The sequence below is a fragment of the Neovison vison genome, chromosome 11 (assembly GCF_020171115.1).
Source record: "Neovison vison isolate M4711 chromosome 11, ASM_NN_V1, whole genome shotgun sequence".
In the NCBI taxonomy this organism is placed as follows: Eukaryota; Metazoa; Chordata; class Mammalia; order Carnivora; family Mustelidae; genus Neogale; species Neogale vison.
The window spans coordinates 48613589-48633128 of record NC_058101.1 but is presented as its reverse complement, the minus strand read 5'-3'; the positions used below and the strand labels follow the sequence as shown (position 1 = coordinate 48633128).

At 47.0% G+C, this 19540-nt stretch overlaps 1 protein-coding gene across 2 annotated transcripts in view; it reads right to left on the bottom strand.

The window, feature by feature from the left end:
• The window catches only part of LGI2 (leucine rich repeat LGI family member 2), a 31492-nt gene extending 14261 nt beyond the window's left edge, over window positions 1-17231 (bottom strand). Inside the window, exons 1-6 of one of the 2 annotated variants that reach the window (XM_044225862.1) lie at window positions 17035-17231; window positions 15057-15128; window positions 13229-13300; window positions 11127-11198; window positions 5663-5734; window positions 4770-4939 (exon numbers count right to left, since the gene is read on the bottom strand). In XM_044225862.1, the coding sequence (XP_044081797.1) occupies window positions 4770-4939; window positions 5663-5734; window positions 11127-11198; window positions 13229-13300; window positions 15057-15128; window positions 17035-17231 (655 nt within the window). The remainder of the gene's footprint in view (window positions 1-4769; window positions 4940-5662; window positions 5735-11126; window positions 11199-13228; window positions 13301-15056; window positions 15129-17034) is intronic. The other variant, XM_044225863.1, reaches the window with a different exon arrangement.
• Between the last annotated feature and the right edge of the window lie 2309 nt (window positions 17232-19540).

Sequence of the window (19540 nt, the reverse complement as noted above, 5' to 3'; positions counted from 1 at the left end):
ATGCAGGAAAGGAGGGGAGAGACAGAGAGACACTGAGAGATAAGAAGAGTAGAGCAGGGTTGAGAAGAGCAGGTATCCCTGATGATCCCTGATGATATCAGGGACAGGGAAAAGGGGACAGGGCTGAGGGAATGAGGGCAGCATGAGACACAGGAAAGAGCACTGTTCCTGGATTCAGACCCCCTGAAACCACTCGCTGCACTTGAGGCCCGGGGCTGTGCCCTTTCCCTGACAAGTCCTCAGTTTACTTCGGTAACATGGGGATGATTCTTACCTACCAAGCTTGATGGCAAGGCTGTAATTTCCCCCAACCGGTAATGTTGGGGGAAATGCCCATCTCAGGGCTTGGCATGAAGTAGATGCTTCATAAATATGGTATTGAGGTCTGAGAAAGGACAGCCTGCCTCCCCTGTCCCACCCAACCCTGTGCTGTTTCTTGAGGAAGTGTCCATCCTAACAGCATCTAAGACAACACGGCAGAGCTGTGACTCCAACGTCTTGCTGAGTGACCCTGCAGAAATTATCCCACCTCTGGCTGGCTTAGTGTCCTCATCGGATAGTTTAATTCTACTTGGAGTTGTGCGTCATACACACTGAGGGCTCAATACATGTTCACTTTTGGAGCTGTCCCTATCCCTATTCTGATTACACAGTAGGTGCTTAATAAATACTCTGAAGACGGTTGGGGATGAACGAATGATGCACGTAGGTAAGTGTAGGGACAAGAGGGAGAAGCAAAGAGGAGACTACCTCTGCACCTGATAGCAAGACGTGGCCAAGGGAGAGCAGGGACAAATGACAGTAGTGGATGGGGATCCCCTCACCCCCACAGCAGGGAGCAGAGCATCAGCAAGTGCTGAGGCTTTAGGTAAGACCTGCTGGGCTTCTGGTTCCTCTTCTATTTGCAGCTCTGCGCCCTTGGGCAAGAAACTCAAGCCTCAGTGTCCGCATCAGTAAGGGCGACACCTATGTCATGGGGTTGCCCTAGAGACTATGTAAGAGAGCGTCAAGTGTTAGCAGCAGAGCCTCGTGTATGGGGAGTCTGATACCGTAGCTTTATGTACTAGCTTGGTATGCTGTTGAACAATGGCCGTGTTGAGTTGGGGCGTGAACACTTAGGATCACAACTGGCTCCCAGCCCCCCCACTTTGTCAACACCCCCTCCCCCCGACCCCCCAGCTGCTGCTCTATCAAAGAGTAAAAACGGACAAAACTCAACCAGTAGATAAACAGAAAAAGGAAAATGGTAGCCGTCATCGTCTGCTTCCCTTTTCCGGAGACAGAAAAGGGCTCTGACAACACGGCTGCATTCTTTTAATTCTGAGACAGCCACACACCCCTTCCACTTCTCAGGCTGCCTTCGGCTAACGCAAGCCTGGAAGGGTCTGAATGCTCCTGCCTTGCCTCCGATCCGCGTCTCCCGCCTGCACGCTGACATCTCAGAAACACGGGCATTCCCTGACAAATGTAGGCTGTTTAAAGGGCAGACCAGAAAGTTTCCATTTTTTATTAAAAAAAATCCCAGAACGAAAGAGAGCTGCCAAAATTAGACAGCATTTTACAAATCTAGCTTTTAACGGTTCTATTTTCATTTGTTTTCCCAAAACATTGGTTTCATAATATTTTCTATATGCTGACTATCTGGTACAACACAGACTGTTAAATCATTTGAATTATAAATCTAATTCTTAATAGGAGAGTCCTTCTCCCCGTCCTCCACCCCCACCCCCAAAAGGGTGGAGAAGGAGGAGGAGAAGGAGGAAGAAATGTCTAAAAGAAAATGATGGACCACTATGTACTGGGTGGGGTGTGTGAGGGGAGGTGCTGGAGGAATTTAAGATACTCTACCGTCTCCATTTTAATTCATCTTTCTCGACCAGCAAAAGCACATTTGTTCATGCAAAGATCTCCAACAATATACATATTGATATGACATCAATTTACGAGTGTTAAAATATTAATGGCATTCTCCACACAAAGCTTGGCCACTTCCATTCACATTGGATTAAGTTCATGATGTCAGTGGGATGCTTACAATTTAGGCCTTGCTCCCACTGGAATCAACAGATTTTTACATAGCTATTTATAGCCCTTGCAGAAAATAAATTATACATGACGCGGATCCTATTGGGAGAGAAACTGCACATTAATGCATTATTTCTCTTTGCATTTCATCAGCCCAGCAATAGGGAGGCTAACAGGACAATTAGGATGCAAAATTCTCTCCCTCTAAGGAATTTAGCGAGTTATCCACCTAACATGGGGAATCATGAGTAGGTAACAGGGATTTTTGAGGTGGTTAAAAATAGACTTGAAAGCGGAGGGTTATGGAAGGACGGTGATTAATCTAGAAGCTGAAACAGTCCGGCGGTGGTTCTGCCTTGTTAATTATACCCGGACGCCAGAACACAATGGCAAGAGAATCTCCCTCTCTCTGGGAAGAATAAGATTTTCCTCTACCTGAAGGATTTACGCCTTTCCTGAAAATCTGAGCTAAGAGAAAAATAATGCCCTCAGAGAGTGTACTTCTTACCAAAAATGTAGGAAGGATGCCGTCCTCACTAGTTCCCAGGCTCTAGCTGGGCTTGGGCTTTCTAGCTGCCATACGTCCTCACGCGTTTCCCTCCCGGCCTTTAATAAGGCAGCAAAGGACAAGGCTTGATATGAGCGGAAGACTGGAACCCAAAAGACTCAGAATTGATTGAGTTTGTTCTTCCAGACTACATCTGGGGGTAGGTCCCGCTGGGGCACACCCTTTATTCTTGATGGAGGAAACCATGAACAAAAGCGAATTTGTTTGTCGGTCTTAAAGGGAGAAGATGGTAGCAAAGATAGAGTCATCACCTGCCTATTACCAGGGAGAAGTGCTGACGATCTAAATTTTAGTAGGAAGGTTTCTAGCAAAGACAAATATATATAAGAGAGCGAGGATGCCCTAATATGTTAGCAGGCTCATGCTGCCCCATGGGTTCTCTGGGTTTAGGACAGGTTTCCAGAGTGGCTACCTTGGTTCCAAGCCCCCTTTCCTCTCGTGACAATTCTGACAGCCCAGATCATTTTCATAACCGTCCCCAGGGTGCAAAAATCAGAAATCATGTTTTCTCATATAAATTATGCCCTGTTCCAGGCCCTGGATAGCCCATGGCATGTCTCCCAGAGACTGGCCAAATTTTCAGCCATTCTGGCCAGGCGTGAAGAGAACAATGGAAAAGCGGGCTCACCTCACCCAGGGTTTAGATAGAGAACTCTCTAGAAAAACTCGAGTGGAGACAGAAAGGCGCGCCAGTGAGCTATGATTTGGCATTTCACACCAAATGGCCTTGAATGCCACCTTTCGGTGCAAATGTCATTAACTATGACCTCTGATTTATTGCACTCCTCTGCGATATAATAAATATCCTGCTCATGACCTCTGCTGGCCAATGGGCACCGGCCAGTTACACAGCTGAATAAGGCCCTTCCCAATGCTGGGAGACAAGGGCAGCCACACACCTGCACCTTTTCTCCTGGTAAAGACAGAACTTGTCAGGTTCCTTACTTACTCAGATCTCTAGAAACAGTTTTTACTCTGGGAGTTCTTGTTTGTTTATTTGTTTGGAGGGCAGCAGTAGAACTGGCCTAAATGTCACAGTTTATTCTTGGAGGTTTGTTTTGTTTTTGCCTTTTGAGTTTCTGTCGCTGTTTTCTGAGTTCTCCTGCCTGCTGTTCCCACTGACATGCCTTGAGGCTTCGCAGATATCGGCTCTCAGGTGAAATGTTTATTTTTATAAGTTTGGTAAGCAGATTTCGTACTGGGGATTGATCTGCTTTTCTTTAAAAGCTGCTTTAGAAGCTGGAGAGACTTCACCAAGGCCTTTTGGGTGGAGACATTCCCCTGCTCCCACACGAGAGGTGACAGGGAGGCCGTTAGTATTCTAATTTTGTCTTATAACCTGTAAAGTGCATAAATGGAAACTCTGAGGCAGGCTGTGGAAAAATGTAAAATCAAAATTTCTTTACATTTTTCCTCAACAGGTGTGCTTTTCTTTAGATAGCTAGTTGTTCCCTTACATTTCTATTTTGCCATTGCTTCTAATTTACCAAGTTATCTCTTGGTACGTAGAACCACAAAAGGAATTTATGGATGTTAAAGGCTGGCATTTACGGGGTGCCTGGGTGGCTCAGTAGGTTAAAGCCTCTGCCTTCTGCTCAGGTCCATGATCCCAGGGCCCTGGGCTCAAGCCCCTCGCTGGGCTCTCTGCTTCGCAGGGAGCCTGCTTCCTCCCCTCTCTCTCTCTGCCTGCCTCTCTGCCTACTTGTGATCTCTCTCTCTCTGTCAAATAAATAATAAAAAAAAAATCTTTAAAGGCTGGCATTTACTAGCTGGATGTTCAGTAAACTTCACATAACTCAATCAGGAGCGGTGTGGCCACCCGGACCCTGAGAGCAGGAGCACGGACCTCTCCGTGCTCCACCTGACTTGCACGTGTACTTATCCCCAACTCACCAGTTTATACTTTGACCCTTAAAGAAACAAATGAAAACTTCAGAGAAATTGGAATTTTGTAAGGAACCAAAATTAAAGCAAAGGACAGTTAACAAAAATCCTTGCAAACTTCTGGGACATTTTCCTGACCACATCATTTCTTTTAGAAGGTTTAAACGTCGCCTCAAATAATTTGGGTAGAATGCCTCTACACCCACTTTTCTCCATTCCCCGTGGATGACCTAGAAGAAGAACAGAGTGATTATCCTCCGTAACGGTCTTCAGTGACAGAGGTTCGGAATACCTGTAGTGGTACATTCATAGTCGAAGCTGGGCACATCATTTAGCTTCTTTTCCTGATACTCTGGCGGACCAATACAGAGGACATCAGAGACTGTGGAATTGGTCATCTTCAACCACAGATACAGCCATTTGGCTTTGCAGTCACATTCAAATTTATTGCCCCTTAAATCGCTAGAAAACAAAACGAAATGCAAACACGTAGATGGAGAAACTGACAAGGCCTGTGACAAGCCATATGACACTCCAGCATGATTTAACATCCTCATGTATTAAATACCCCCCAAAAATGAAATTTTTTTAAAAAATTGTTTTTAATGCATCCTATTTCTCGTACTTATCACTGACTGTATTTAAGGATCTTCGGTGCCCATGATTTTAACTTGAGCCCGCAGAGAGCTCACAGAGCTAACCCGTCACCGTATCCCCAAACTCTTCTGAAACTGTCACCAGGCCATGCTGGAGATGGGGAAGTGGGGACAGGGTTGACAGAAGAACACCATGCCCCAAGATGCAGGTTCTCACAAACAAAATCAGAACATTCTAAGAAGATAGTTTTCTTGAACATGATTGAAACGTTAAGATCTTGTTAAACAATGTCCAGTAAGAAGTTGACAGACATTAGAAGATAAAGCAGAGGGATCCGCTGTTTTGAGAAAGGAAACCTCACACCAACAATCCTACCTTACCAGTGGCCTAATGCCACTAAGTGTATTCCAATAGGGCAGGACCTAACGAATACAATATCAACTGTATGCTGTTTCCCACCATGCACTCTTTGTCACCGATTTCTAACCACAGCATAAAAGAAATGCAGCAATGGGGAGAGGGGCCTTAAAGACAAGATTAACTTAGGCACAATGACAGGCACACATAAACTTAATTTTCCTTACTTACAGTTCAATCAGAGAGTCCAAATCACTGAAGACGTCCCTTGGGAGTGCTTTTATGTGGTTATTGGCCAAAGAACTAGAACAAGAAAGTCATATTTTAATGTGGTTATTATCCTCATGCCCTGTCATTCTGAAGTCCCTGAAACAAAGCTAATGATTTAAAACAAAGCTCTAACCCCCTTCAGCACAACACGGTTCAATTTCTGGATTTGCACATTGGTACTGAGATAAAGAAATGAGTTTTGTTGTATAAAGACAGCATTAGAGATGCTAGAGTACAATGTAAGGGTTTTTTGCTTTGTTTTCTAAGGAAGCATTTATTAAGCTCTTTGTTTATATACATTTCTGAAACTTTGGATGGCATCTTGTGTTTCTCAGAATAAAAGCCAAATCTCTTTGATGGCATACAAGACTCTTCATTGTCAAGTTACCCCGATTCCCACTTACTGATGGACTAAATCTCTGATTTCTCAGAACACCCACACTGGCCCCCTGCTACAGCTCAAATGTTCAAGGCACGCTCCCGCCCCGAGGCCTCGGAACTTGTGATTCGTCTGCCTGAACATTTTTCCTTCAGCTACCCACACAGCTCATTCCAACACACAGCTCTCTCTCCTTTAGGTCCGCCCTCAGCAATCCCCCAGTCCCTGACCTCTACCGTCTCCCTTCCCCGTTCTGTTGATCCTCACCACACAGCTGTCCCTTGGCATACTACCTATTTTAACGATCTATTCATTTATTGGCTGTGTGTTCTCCTTGTACCTAAGCAATACAGGGACAGAGATTTTTGGGTTTGTCCACATTTGCATCCCTAGCATCTAAACAGTGCCTGGCACATAGCTGGTGCTCACTAAGTCTTCGTTGAGTGAATGAAGGAAGCACTCAAGAGCGAAAGATAAAAGAAAAGGTGTACAGTCTTGTCCAAGAAGCTCCCTCACAGTCTGAGTGAATTCTATGACTTGTGACTCTATAAAGGATTCAGTAAATTACTCTTTCACATAAAGATGCTCAGTTGTAACCTCATGATAAGATAAAAATCGCCATGAACTAAAATGTTTAGAGAACAGCTGACTGTGATCAATTTCATCTTTTCACTAAGGTTGACCAGAAGCCATTTTGCATTTTTGCTCTTTCTGTTGAAGATCTTTCCAAAACGTCCTTCTCTGTTCTCCCTCTCCAGGAAGAACAAATATCGTCAACCCTTTTTTCTGATGATTCAGGATCATGCAGTGCCCTGTCATCATCCTGCTGAAGACGGATGTCCGTGGTGCTGGGCTGTTGATGTAGCGAGGCGTTGGGTGTTGAAAGACACACATCAAATCTGTGCTTCCCCCCTAGGCATCGTGTTCTAACGGGAATCAGCCAGGAAACCGTTGCCTGCTTTTGTTTTCTTTTATATGGGTGAGTGCAAACAGCAAGACACATAAATCATAAATGCACAGGCAAGTCAGCGCCAACCTCTTTAAAATATATGTATGAAATTAGCCTTTTGTAGCCTCATAGTGATCCATGGCAGAAAGAGAAATTATGGAAATGGGCCTTCTTCTCTCCTCAGCATCAACTCGCAGAGAAAGCTCTGAGCCCATTTTAACCCGCACATGCCTCCTGCATGATACCAACAGACTCTGGGGAGACCTAATCATTTCAGAATTATGTGCCTTCCCACCTAGGTAACCACAAATGGATTAAAATACAATTTCATCTATTCTTTTATCTTCCTTTCCTAAATGATTTATTGGTACATTTTTAAAAGATGTTGGAAAATAGGCTGAATATGGGATCAGACTGAACATGTCCTAGAAGTGGCTTTCTAAAATTAAAAAAAAAAAATTATTTGTTTTGCTTTTTGTTGGTTGATGGTCACTTCTTCTGGAAAGCCTAAACAGCTTTTTAAGCTAATTAAAGGTTAATTATTTAGCTAAACATTTTTAGTTAATTGAAACGTATTGTACTGAAGCGACAAGAATAGATGGGCTGGTCAAAGCTAAAAAAAGCGGTATGTTTAGCAACCTTTCCAAGTGTTCAATTTAGATTTCAGAAAGCCGAATTATTTAGATGGACTATTCACTGCACTCACACTAAGTGCATAACATCTCACTTTCCACTTCATTTTGTCTACAAATTTATGGCACTTACTTCATTTCTAAAACTACTTAACAGCAACCTGTCCCTTGGGCTTCATAGGACTGCTGGAAAACAAATGGCCTAGATTTTAGTTACCGATTGGGATTGCTTCTTCAATGCTTTGAAACCTGATATGTGTTTCTTGAGAATAAGAATGTGAGCCTGTAGGTGTTGGGAAAAGCCATAAAAGATAAAAACCAGATAATTATACAAGCAAATTCCAGATAGTGAATTCTTGCTCTCTTTGCTTAGAAGTTTACATAAACTGGGATGAAGTGGGAAACACCGATTCATTCTTTCAATAGTGTATTAAATGCTTTAATTTCTATCTGTATCTCCAACCCGAGGAGTCAATTTTGAAAATCCCTTAGCTTGCCCAGAAGCACAGTACATAAGGAAAATCCAGCTCAGTAAGGAACCCATTGATCAACCAGGGAATCAGAAAGAATGTCAGGCTGGCTTTCAGCCCTGAGCTAGATGCCGGGGAAGAGCAGCACTAATGAACCATCTGCCTGGGCCCTGCCCTCAGGGAACTTTCAGTGCAGCCAGAGGGGGATCAAACTGACATCATGGAACAGTACCAACGGGTACAGCCCTTGCCATGGTCAGGAGTTGGGGGTGTGGAGTCAGAGCAGGTGCTATAGGAAGGGCAGAGGGGAGATCAAGAATGGCTCCAGGGGGAGACAGAATTTAACCTGGACTTTGAAGGAAAGGCAGATTACAGGAGGTGGAGGGTAGATGAAATAACATCTGGGGCAAGGGAGAGATGTGAGTAATAGGATGAGTTGGGTGTGCATAGGGGTCCACAGAGAGATCAGTGTTCTGTAGACATTTCAGGAAATGAGGCCGGAGAGCTGGGGAGAGGCGGGTTCCATAGGCTTGACTGTAGGATGGCATTGCACACTGGGACAGGTGTATTATTGCATCGGGAGTACTCTGGACCTGGGGCACCTGGGTGGCTCAGTCAGTTTAGCATCTGACTCTTGATTTCAGCTCAGGTTATGATCTCAGGGTCATGGGATCGAGCCCTGTGTCGAGCTCAGCACTCGGCATGGAGCCTGCTTGACTCCTCTCTCCCTCTCCCATTATCTCTCTCCCCAGTCCCACAATGCATGTCCTCTCTCTCTCTCTCTCTTTCTCTCTCAAAAAAAAAAAGTAGGACTCTTGCTTTCTACATGTCACACAGAATAGGAGCTGCCTCTACATATGCACACATTACATACACATGGGGTTGTGTGGACAGATAACAAGCATACACAGTTATGTACACACACAGTATATACACATATCTACCCATGTATCAGAGACCATGCATCAGAGCAAATGTGTGCAAAGATATGCAATTACACATGCACAATACCTGCACAGTCACACCTCTGTTCAGACCAAGGACCTATAGCCAACTGGTCAAATAAAAATTGACCTCTGGGTTAACTCAGCCAGTCACATGGTCTTTGCTCAGGTTCATGATCTGCCCAGAGCTATTGCTCAAAAACAAAGCCCCTCATTCCTGACTTTTGGCAACCAGATCTATCTGGCCACAGCTGTTCCTGCTGTCTGTGCTCCAGACACCCCCAGCTGTCTTCTTAGCAGACCCTGTCTGGTCACTGGCACTGCCAAGGGTCCTCAGCAGTCCATGAAGAAAGGAGAGACTGCTTAATGAGTGGAGGGGGGCAATGATGTTGCTGTTGATGATGATGGTAACAACCCCAACCATACCTTGAGCCCTTGAGCATTTACCAAGAATAAGGGTCCGGATAATGGCAGGCAAGAAGTAACCCCCCCATGTACAATAGTCCTGTGGGGTCAGTATAATCACCCGCATCGTTGGGATAAGGAAACTGTGGCTCAGAAAGGCTAAGCCATGTTAATACATGACGGCCTTGCGATTTGAACCCAAGTCTACATGACTCCAAATCCATTATCTTAACCTTTATAAGAATATGGGGATTTGGTATCTGGGTTCAATCTGAAAACAAAACAAGACTTTTCCAGAAAGGAATGAAAACCTGCAGCAATAATGGCAACAAGAGGTTGATACTCTCTGGCGTCAATGGTGCCAGTCCAGATTTTTGGACCTCCCTCCCATGCGCCTCCCTCATCTCTTTAGTCTGCAAGCTTTATTTATCTCCGATAGGACTTCTGCTTGGTAGGACTCCAGAATCAAGGGCTCCCTGAGCCTGCTGACGGACACCTTTGGCTGTATCAGGACTGAAAATTATCTCCTTAGATGTATGAAGTCAAGTCCACCTGCTGAAGTTTCTAGCACCCCTGCCCCCAACCCCACCCAACATCATCCGATTCTCCCAATTTTCTTTTTTTTTTTAATATTTTATTTGTTTATTTGACAGAGAGATAGCGAGAGAGGGAACACAAGCAGGAGGAGTAGAAGAGGGAGAAGCAGGCTTCCCACTGAGCGGGGAGCCCAATGTGGGGCTCGAGCCCAGGACCCTGGGATCGTGACCTGAGCCAAAGGCAGACGCTTAATGACTGAGCCACCCAGGTGCCCCCAGTTTTCTTTTTATTACAAAAATGAGACACGTTATCTTACTCAAATACAAAGTATCTATCATGCACATGGGACCTGGCTCCTGGCTAATATACTGCTCCTACCAAGACAATGACTATTTTTGCATTTCCCTAAACACAGCCACAATTTTTTCCGGTTTCCTAAGTTTGCCAAGTGTGTGCACTTGCTTCATTCTGATATGCCAATTCAAATCAATTTGTTTAATTTTTTTTTCCTCCAGAAAGCTATTAAAGAAGCCAGAGAGCTTAGCTTAAGCTGCAGATTAATCCAACATAAAAGAAAAAAAGCTATTTGCATTCAAATTAGAGCCACCACAGAAATGTCTCTATTCCACCTCTTCCTAATTTTGATCCCGCATTCAACATTCTTCAGTGAGTCATGGAAGCCTCAGTTCCCAAATCTGTAAAATGGAGATTTTCTAAGTATCATGAAAGATAAAGAAAAGAAGGCTCACGAAGCACGCGAGCCTGTGCCCAGGAAGGCAGCAGAAGTAGGTGTGTGAAGGTTTCCACCCCGCTTCCTCCCCAAGCTGCCCCCACCCCTAGCAGCTCAGCAGGTTCCGTATGGCCCATACAGGCACGTGGTCCACACCAGCCAATCAGGATAATGGAAAAGATTGTAAAGCCAAGTCCATGAGTAATGACACTGGGCTGCTGCCCATCACCAACACAGAAACCTTTGGGGCCACCTGGAAATTAGTTTCCTTGAGAGAATGTTACCAATATGGACAGCGCAGTCAAGAAAGAGTAAGGCACCAGGAAGTGGACTTTATTCCACCCATGAAAGGGCCTGCAACATGTTTCACGGGACTTACAGGTGAGTCAGGTCACGGAGGCCACGAAAGGCATTTCTTGAAATGGTTTCTATTTTGTTCCCTTCGATGAATCTAAAGAGAAGAGCAGTAGCATTCAAGTGAATTTTTCTCGACTTGGTGTCTCTAAAAAATGACATTCAAAACAAAATCTGAAAGCATGCATGAATTTGAAACATTCGTCTCTGAGGGTTGGGTCAGCCGCAGCGGCTGCCAAGTAGGAGCTGGGTTTGTGTACAAGAATGCGTGCACACAAGCGTACGTTTGGCGCTTCTTCCAGAAGCGGCATGGAAGGCTTCACATTCAGAGCTGGCAACGTGGGTAAAAACGTCTTGGGGGAAATGGGGGAAAAAAAAAAAAGAAAGAAAGAAAGCCCTATACAAAGGCAAGAAAGTCTTAAACCTCTGCAAGACTGGAATGCTTCCAGAGATCTTCCCCACTCCAACCTGCTTACATTTCACAGTGCCTGGCTATTAATACTTTCATTAATATCGTTGTCTCTAGGGGGGAGCCCATTGTTTTACATCTCTGCCTTCAAATTTTTGCCGAAGGAGAATTCCATTAAGCTCAGCTTCTGGCAAACTTGACTTCGGCATGTCCTACACAGTCTAATCTCTGAACAAATGGATAACAAGGCAAGGATTCTCTCAAGATCTCTAAGCCCTTAGAAAATAGGAAATATAATGAGGTTGAGCATGGGCCAGACTTCTTGCTCTGTGCTAACATGGCTCAGGGCTAGCACACAGGACCTTGCAGTAATAACTCTGACCATGCTTCAAGACTTTATGGGAAATACACAAAGCGAATTCACTCCCAACTATTCCCTAGGACCACAGGGAGCTACATTTTAGTTTAGGGCATAGCATGACAGCAAATGTAAGAGGGTCTTTGGTGAGATGGTCCAGGGGAAAGGCTTTGCAACACAACACGACTATTTCACTCGTTAGTGAAATAGTTCTTGACTCTTATACTAACACTTTTTGATGTTGTGGTTTTTTTTTTTTAAATCGGGGGTCTATTCGGTAATAGAATTCAGAATAGACTGATAAGCGAGCTTCCCCCCAATAACCTTGGCAGTAAGATGAACTGCTCACGAGAGAAAACTGATAGCTTTATATTCACTACCACAACACGGCTGTTCCCGTGTTTTGATAAAACCCGGTAGGGCTTAGAATTTCAGTCATACCCCACTTTCCATATTACATATAATATCAGGCTGTGTGAAAGTATACATATTATGTGTACTCGGGAGGAAGAATTCCTTCAGAGACCCCCTTCTTAAGGACATAAAATCAGCAGAGTTTTCTTAGACCCAGGATGCATTTAGAATTCAAACATCTACCTGTTAACCTCAGATAAGAAAGCAGAGAGGAGGCTTTAAAAATCCTTCTGAAGGCTAAGTAAGGAAATCCCATCTGATAGTGGGATTAATATTATTACAAAGTTACAAAAGACAAGGATGAAAGCATTTAAGGGGGAAACGGACAAGAAGGGGGCGGGAAGGGGAAAATCGGGAAGGAAATCAGGAAACAAAATCAGAACACGGGCAAAGCTCATTGCTAGGGGGAGAAAACTGCACACCTGAAAAGGAAAAAACAAAACAAAACACCCTCTTCTTTTAAAGAAGAAAAAATAAAATTAAACTCTCATCAGCAGCTCACAGGAGATACTGCAAATGGAAGAGAGGAGAGTCAAATTAAAAACATGAAGGTGTATCCCCATATAGGGAGAATTTCCTTAAAAATAAGAAATGCTCAGAATCTTTCAGCTTTATTTCTGGCTGATCAGCAAATCCATGCCTAGTTATGAGAGGTAAAAATATCCAACGCAATTTCCAATTGTGCTTACTACATGCCAAATTAAATGTCAGCAGAGAATGAATGAATATCTTTCCTTCTTTGTTTGCTTTCACCCGCTTTGTCTCCAACATCCTACTGTCCCAGCATGTTTATACACATGTAAACTATAAAAGGTCAGTGCTGAAAAGAGAAGGGGGTTTTCTCCACCCCTAAGCTCTCTGGGAGATGCTGTTCTGCTTGGAGAACAATACAGAGACTCTATGGACATACCAGATGCTCAGCAAAGAGACAAAGCACTGAACTTACAGGTATTCAAGATGGAAAAGTCCAGCAAAAGCATCATCCCGGATGACGGTAAATGAGTTAGAGTTCAGCAATCTGAAAGGAGAGGACAGATCTCAGCGCAGAGATGAATACCTTAAGCAACACAGCGAAACCCTGTTTCTTTTGTTGTGTTCTGATCCAGGGCAAACATGGGCTCTTCTGAGCCTAAGACTGGCTCCTTTCCCCGAACTCACAGATGCCGATGGACAGTGGCAAGTGGATTCCTTTTGGCTAGATTTTTCTGGTCACCCCCACTGCTTCACTCTTTCTCCCCTGTGGGTCTCAGTAAATAAGACCTGAAAGCTGTTCTCTCAAAATATTCCAATGCTCAGCACAACTGATCAGCCAGTGAATGCTTTATCATGCACAAGTAACCATAAAATCAGAGATGGAAAAGAACCTAATCCGACTCTATTTTGGGGGAAATTTGTGCCCAGAGAAGTTAAGTGACTTGACCAAAGTCACACAGCTGAGACCAAAACAATAAACATTTAAAAAATTAAAAAATCCTTTCTTCTATATTACACATTCCCATGGGAAAAAATAAAAAAGCTTAAGAAATTTTCAGAAGCCTCTTTATCAGCACATAGGTTTCTATTAGTCACTACTTAAGTCTATTTGGTGAGATACCTAAAATTGTATTTCCAGCATATGGAAAATATGTTTTAATAGAACTACAATTACCAAGAAATTACAGATTTTAAAATGTTAAGTACAATGTTATAAGTAGGTCCATAACATTTCAAGAACAAAAATATCAACACCAAGTTTAGTTAGGAGAAGTGACCTCCTGATGGCTATTTCCTCATATTTTTCTATAGTGCATTGCTGATTTTCAGTCTCATCTCCAATTTAAGAAATAGGACAAACAGAATGAGCTATGTACTCATGACTTTGCCTATCACTGACTTGCTTTTGAAAACTGCTTTTTGGACATTTCTTTTCTTCAGCAAATAATCACTGAACTGCAATACCAGGCATGGCAGGAGTACTCGCCAAGAGTGGCTAGATGTGGAGCAGCTATGAGTGTGGGGAGGAGGGTGCCTGGGTGGCTCCGTTTGTTGAGCGGTTGAGTGTCTGACTCTTGATTTCCTTGATTTTGTTTGGCTCAAATCATGATCGAGGGTCCTGACATGGAGCCCTGTGAGGTGCTCCACGCTCAGTGGGGAGACTTCCTGAGATTCTCTCTTTCCCTCTCCCTTGCCCCTCCCCCAACTCATGTGCCTGTGCGCGCACTCTCTCTCTCTCTCTCAAATAAATAAATGAATCTTTAAAAAAATAAAGAATTCTGGCTGGGATTTTGGAAAAGTCACTCAACTTCTCGGAGTCTTAGTTTTCTTGTCTGTCAAAGGGGGAAATAAAAATACTCTCCTTGTAGGGATGATTAAATAAAATTTTCCACATAAACGTATAGTATGCTGCCTAATCGTTTACATACTCAGTCAACTACAAATGTTTCTATTTCCAAAGACACATAAAGAGTTTAAAATGTAGGTTTTCTTTTAGAGTGAGGTGTCTGGGAAACACTTCATTTAGGTGAAATTCAGGCCATCGCTCAGTGTAATCGCATCCCCCAGTTGCCAAATACAAGTGTTGGGATCTATGATAAAGTCCTTGAGGAAAACATGTGTCAGAAGGAGGGGACACTGAGCAAAGAGCCTGAGACTCAGGTGGGGACACCACAGGACAGTTAACACCAAGAGTTTATTGGGGTATTTAAGGAAGGACTGACACAAAAGAGGCAGAGATGGCTTCTCCCAGGACTGCACCTTCAGGATCCCCATTTTCAGAGAGAACTTCCCATACTCACAGCAGCTGCAGGGAAGGCAGATGGGAAAACATTCGGTCCTTGATTTCCGAAAATGTTCCATTTACCAGGCTCCTATAGGCAAGAGAGAAGCAAAACAAGGCCTGGGTTTTTTGTTTTTTGGTTTTTTTTAGAAGGGATTGCAGGCTGGGCAACCAGTATTATCCTCCACCTGTACTTCAAACTCCTCCATGCAGGATGAGGCTTAAAATAGTCAACCAGGAGCTTCTCAGGGGTAGAAATGAGAAGAGTCAAGCCTTCTTCCAATGAACTGGATCAATATGAAAACTAGTCTGAATAATAGAAACCTTTACCATCAGCCTAGCTGCTTCCACAGACATTATCTCAGCAAGTTTAAATCAATCCCCTCACTTCCTTTTCTTAACTACAGGAGGCCCTGGCCGAAAATGGATAATTGCTTCACCTCTGGCCATGATTCTGTTTGTGTAGACACAGCATTAATGTTGGCAGGGGAAACTCCAGGGTAGGATTAAGCATTCCTCTTGGGAGCACATCTCTGAAAGACACTCAGAGCACTTCTGATTAAATGTACTGTGAAAGCCTTGGGGGAAAACTCAAGAGACACCTGAACTTGAATGTGCGACGGGAGGCAATGCCATCTGCCAGATATAATGGTCAATGCGGGGGGCAAGCCGCTTGACTATTTTTGTGACCAGGTCCGCTATCCTTTCTGGCCACAGCAGGACCTCCACACATTAGTTCGAAATTATTTCAGTTAACATGCAGATCAATTAAGCAGCTGCTGTTCTAAAGGATTTAACAAGGGGAATTCCAGTTTCTGGAATCCTCCATGTCACACAACTTAGCAACATTAGGAATAAAAAAGGCCCTCCTTTCCTGCCAGCCAGGTCATCCAGAGTTTCTATGGTACAAATGGGAACCCCTTCACTCCTGGACCTTGCCTGGGGTGGGAAGCAGGGGATCTGTAGTACAGGGACCTGAGCAACTTCACCCCTGGGATTCCCTGTCTCTGACTCCGTGGACATCACCCTAGCACCCAGCCCTGGAAGGAGGAAGTTCTTTCAGCAGGAAACATTTCCCAGCAGTAAAGCTATGGCCCAGTAGCCCTTCCACTGCCATTAGGAGAGCCCACTGTAGGCCAGGAATGGTGGTTTGAGGGCAGGTGGAAAGCATCTCTTAGCAGGTGAGGAAGTAAGGTGAACCCTTCCTGTCAATTCCTGCAGCGCTGAAAAAGCAGCCACCCTAATGTGTGGTGGGGAGAGGGGCAAGAAGCTTGTGAACTCCAGGCAAGAAGTCAGGCTGCCTTTCAGAGCTTGGCCGGTGGCCGGGGTGCCCCACATGCCCCAAAGCTCTGCCAGCCCTGTGCTCTCCTCTTCCAGGCCTCAGGAGGTGGCCCACCACTTCCAGAGGCTGAGTGCCTTTACTCGGGTTCCTCCCAACGCGCTGGGTGGACGGGTCGGGAGGAGGCCACAGTGTAAACCACTGCCCCAGGCTCGAGGTGGGACGGTGAGGCCTCATCCCTCCCCTGTTTACGTTCACTCCACTCACGCTGGGCCGCACATTCACGCCCCTACCCAACCACCCTTCCCACACACCCCTCCTCTCAAACTTTAATGCATCCCCAGAATCACCTGGGACGCCAAATGCAGACTCTAAGTCTCCACTCCTAAGACCCCGCTTCATTTAACGCGGGCCCGGGAATCTGCTTTGGCACGAGCTCCCCCAGATGGGTCTGAGGCGGGTGGCCCGCGGGCCACACTTCAAGAAACACTGCCGCGGGGACTTGTCTGGGTTCTGTCTCAGGCTCTGGGGCTGGGGTTCCCTCTACCCTCCCCGGGACCCGAGACTCCACCCACGTCCCACAGCGCGCCCCCACCCAAACGCCGAAAAGAGGTTTGGAAGTGGGGGGTCAGGGTCGCAAGGTCCAGCGCCAGAGGCAACTCCCCAGCGGCGCCGGGCGCCGGGTGGGGCGGGGACTGGAGGGGTCCCACTCACTCACAGGGAGCTGATGTCGCCCGGCACGATCCTGGGCACCCAGGAGGAACCCACGCAGATGATGGACTCCTTGGTACAGCTGCAAGTGGCGGGGCAGCGCGCCAGCCGCCTCACCTGCGCGCCCGGCGGGATCAGGCACGCGGCGCCGAGCAGCAGCAGCAGCCACCCCAGCGCCCCGCCGCCGCCCCGCCGCAGCGCCATGCCGGGTCCCCGCCGCCCGCTCCCCGCCCGGGCGCCCACTGCCGCCGCCGCGCCGCGCGCTCGGACCCCGCGCCGCTGCAGACACGGCCGTCGCTCGCTGCTCCGCCGCCGCCGCCGCCGCTGCTGGCTAGGACGAGGGCGCCGCGGGTGTGGGAGGCCGAGCCGCAGCCGAGCAGCATGCTGGCCGCCACCCCCACTCGCGCCCCCCCACCCGAGCCCGGGCTGCTGGGCGGCCGCCGCCGCTGCGCCCGCCGCACTCGCGCCCGCCTGACATCAGCACTCGCGCCCGCAGCCCGCTCTGGCCAATGAATAATGCCGGGCGGGTGCCCGCCCCCGTCGCGCCCCGCCCGGACCCTCCCGACCCTCCTGGGAGCCGCGGACCCGGGGTGGGGTGGGGGGCAGGGAAAGTTGGGTGACCTTGGGGGGGGGGTCGCCCTGGACGGAGACAGACACCTCACCCCCCCGCCGCCCACTCTCCTGGGGGCCCGGCTGGGCGGCGGGAGGCTCAGATCCCCGCAGTCCTTCCTAGGGCTGCAAATGATTTGGGGGAGAAGACACTGGGCTCCTTTCATCTGGGACAAAGTGTGAAGCCACCAAAAAAAAAAAAAAAAAAAAAAGTAGCACCGGGGGACCTTCCTTGATGGCTGGGTGCTTTGAAGAGTACAGAATTTTGAGCAGCCTTCCCTAATTTTTAAGAGACGAAATGAAGTGAATTTTTGCCCTTGAGTTCGGCGGGATCTGGCGCGGGTTCCCGCAGCACCCGGGGGTGACTGAAGGCAGCTACCTTTCCCTGCTGGAGGAACGCAGGATCTGAGAGCGGCTGCAGCAATGCACGCTCCTGCCTGCTGCTCCGGGGCCGGCCTCTGGCTTGCTACAGAGCAACAGAGGCTGGGAAAGTTTTCCATCGCTCAGCAGGCTCAGGGGCAGCTCACCGACCCCAGTGAAAGGGTTAGTGGAGACTGGCGGCCGGATTATTTACGAGGCGCCGTGCATTTCGTCTTCTGCTAACTTTCTGAGGCAGGTCCTGTTCATCTCCCCAATTCACTGATGTGGAAACTGAGGCACAGCGGCTGGCAGGAGGTGGAGGAGTGAATGGCTGGGCAGGGATGGGGATCAGAGCAGGATGGGGACTGGGACCCTACGGAGCCTCTCTTTCCACTCAGCACGTTTGATACACTGAGCTTGAATCTTACCACAGGGCGGTGTGACCTGGGGAAAGCAAAGAAAATGGCCAAAGCAGAAGCAAAATAATGGCGAAGAGCCCAAACTGCTGGGGCTAAAGAATCAAGGGCACCATCCGGGCTACTAGCCAAGGAAAATAATTTTGTATGTTAAGATGTACCCGGAGGGGTGCCTGGGTGGCTTAGTGGGCTGAGCGTGGGACTCCAGGTTTTGCCCCAGGTCCTCGTCTCAGGCGGGTGAGATCCAGCCCTGGGTCCGGCTCAGTGTGGAGCATGGAGCCTGCTTAAGATTCTCTCTCTCCCTCGCCCTCTACCCTTCCCTGTTCTTTAAAATAAAATAAATAAGCAAAATCTTTAAAAAGAGAGAGAGTGATAACCAGAAAAGGCGGTACCTAATGGAAAAGGTTATTACTATTGGAATCAGCCATTACCGATCCCTCACAAATATTTTGAGCGCAAACTGGGCTGGCCACTGTGGGAGGGAACAAGAGGACCGGCCCTAGGGATCCCCAGGGAGCTTGAAGTCCAGCTGGGCAAAGAGCCCTAAAGAAGTCACTCCACACGGCGCCTGGGGGTTCCAGGCTGACCAGGAGAAGTTCGGGAGTTGAGAGTGGGTTTGTTATAGGCAGCTTCACAGACGGAGCTGGACATTCATTGGAGGGCATTGTTTCTCCAGCACCAGCATCCTTGTCCATCAGTTTCCATTCATCACCATCTCACTGTGACATGTACTCCAAAAAGGGGGTCTTCCCATTTAAAAGATGGGAAAACGGAGCTCTGAGACAGTCTTCTCGTGGCCAAGCTCACACAGGACACAGCCAGAAGGTGTCTCCTCCGCAGTGTCAGACCCTCACTGCCAGATTGGCAGGCGTTGGATGGAGACTTTCCTCAGCAGGGCCCAGTGCTGGGAGCTGAGGACACAGACTCTCAGAAAGGCAACAGGCACGTGGACCCACCATCACGGCTGTTTGTCCTGCACATCTGAAAGACACCAGGCTTGGGAGGGATGGGCTACTGCTTTATGGAGAGGAGGGATGAAGCTTTCCTAGTGCGGGGTTTTCCTGCTGTCCCAGGAGAAGAAACCTGGGTTCTCAGCCCTGTGGAGTGGAGCAAAGGGGAAGGGTCGAG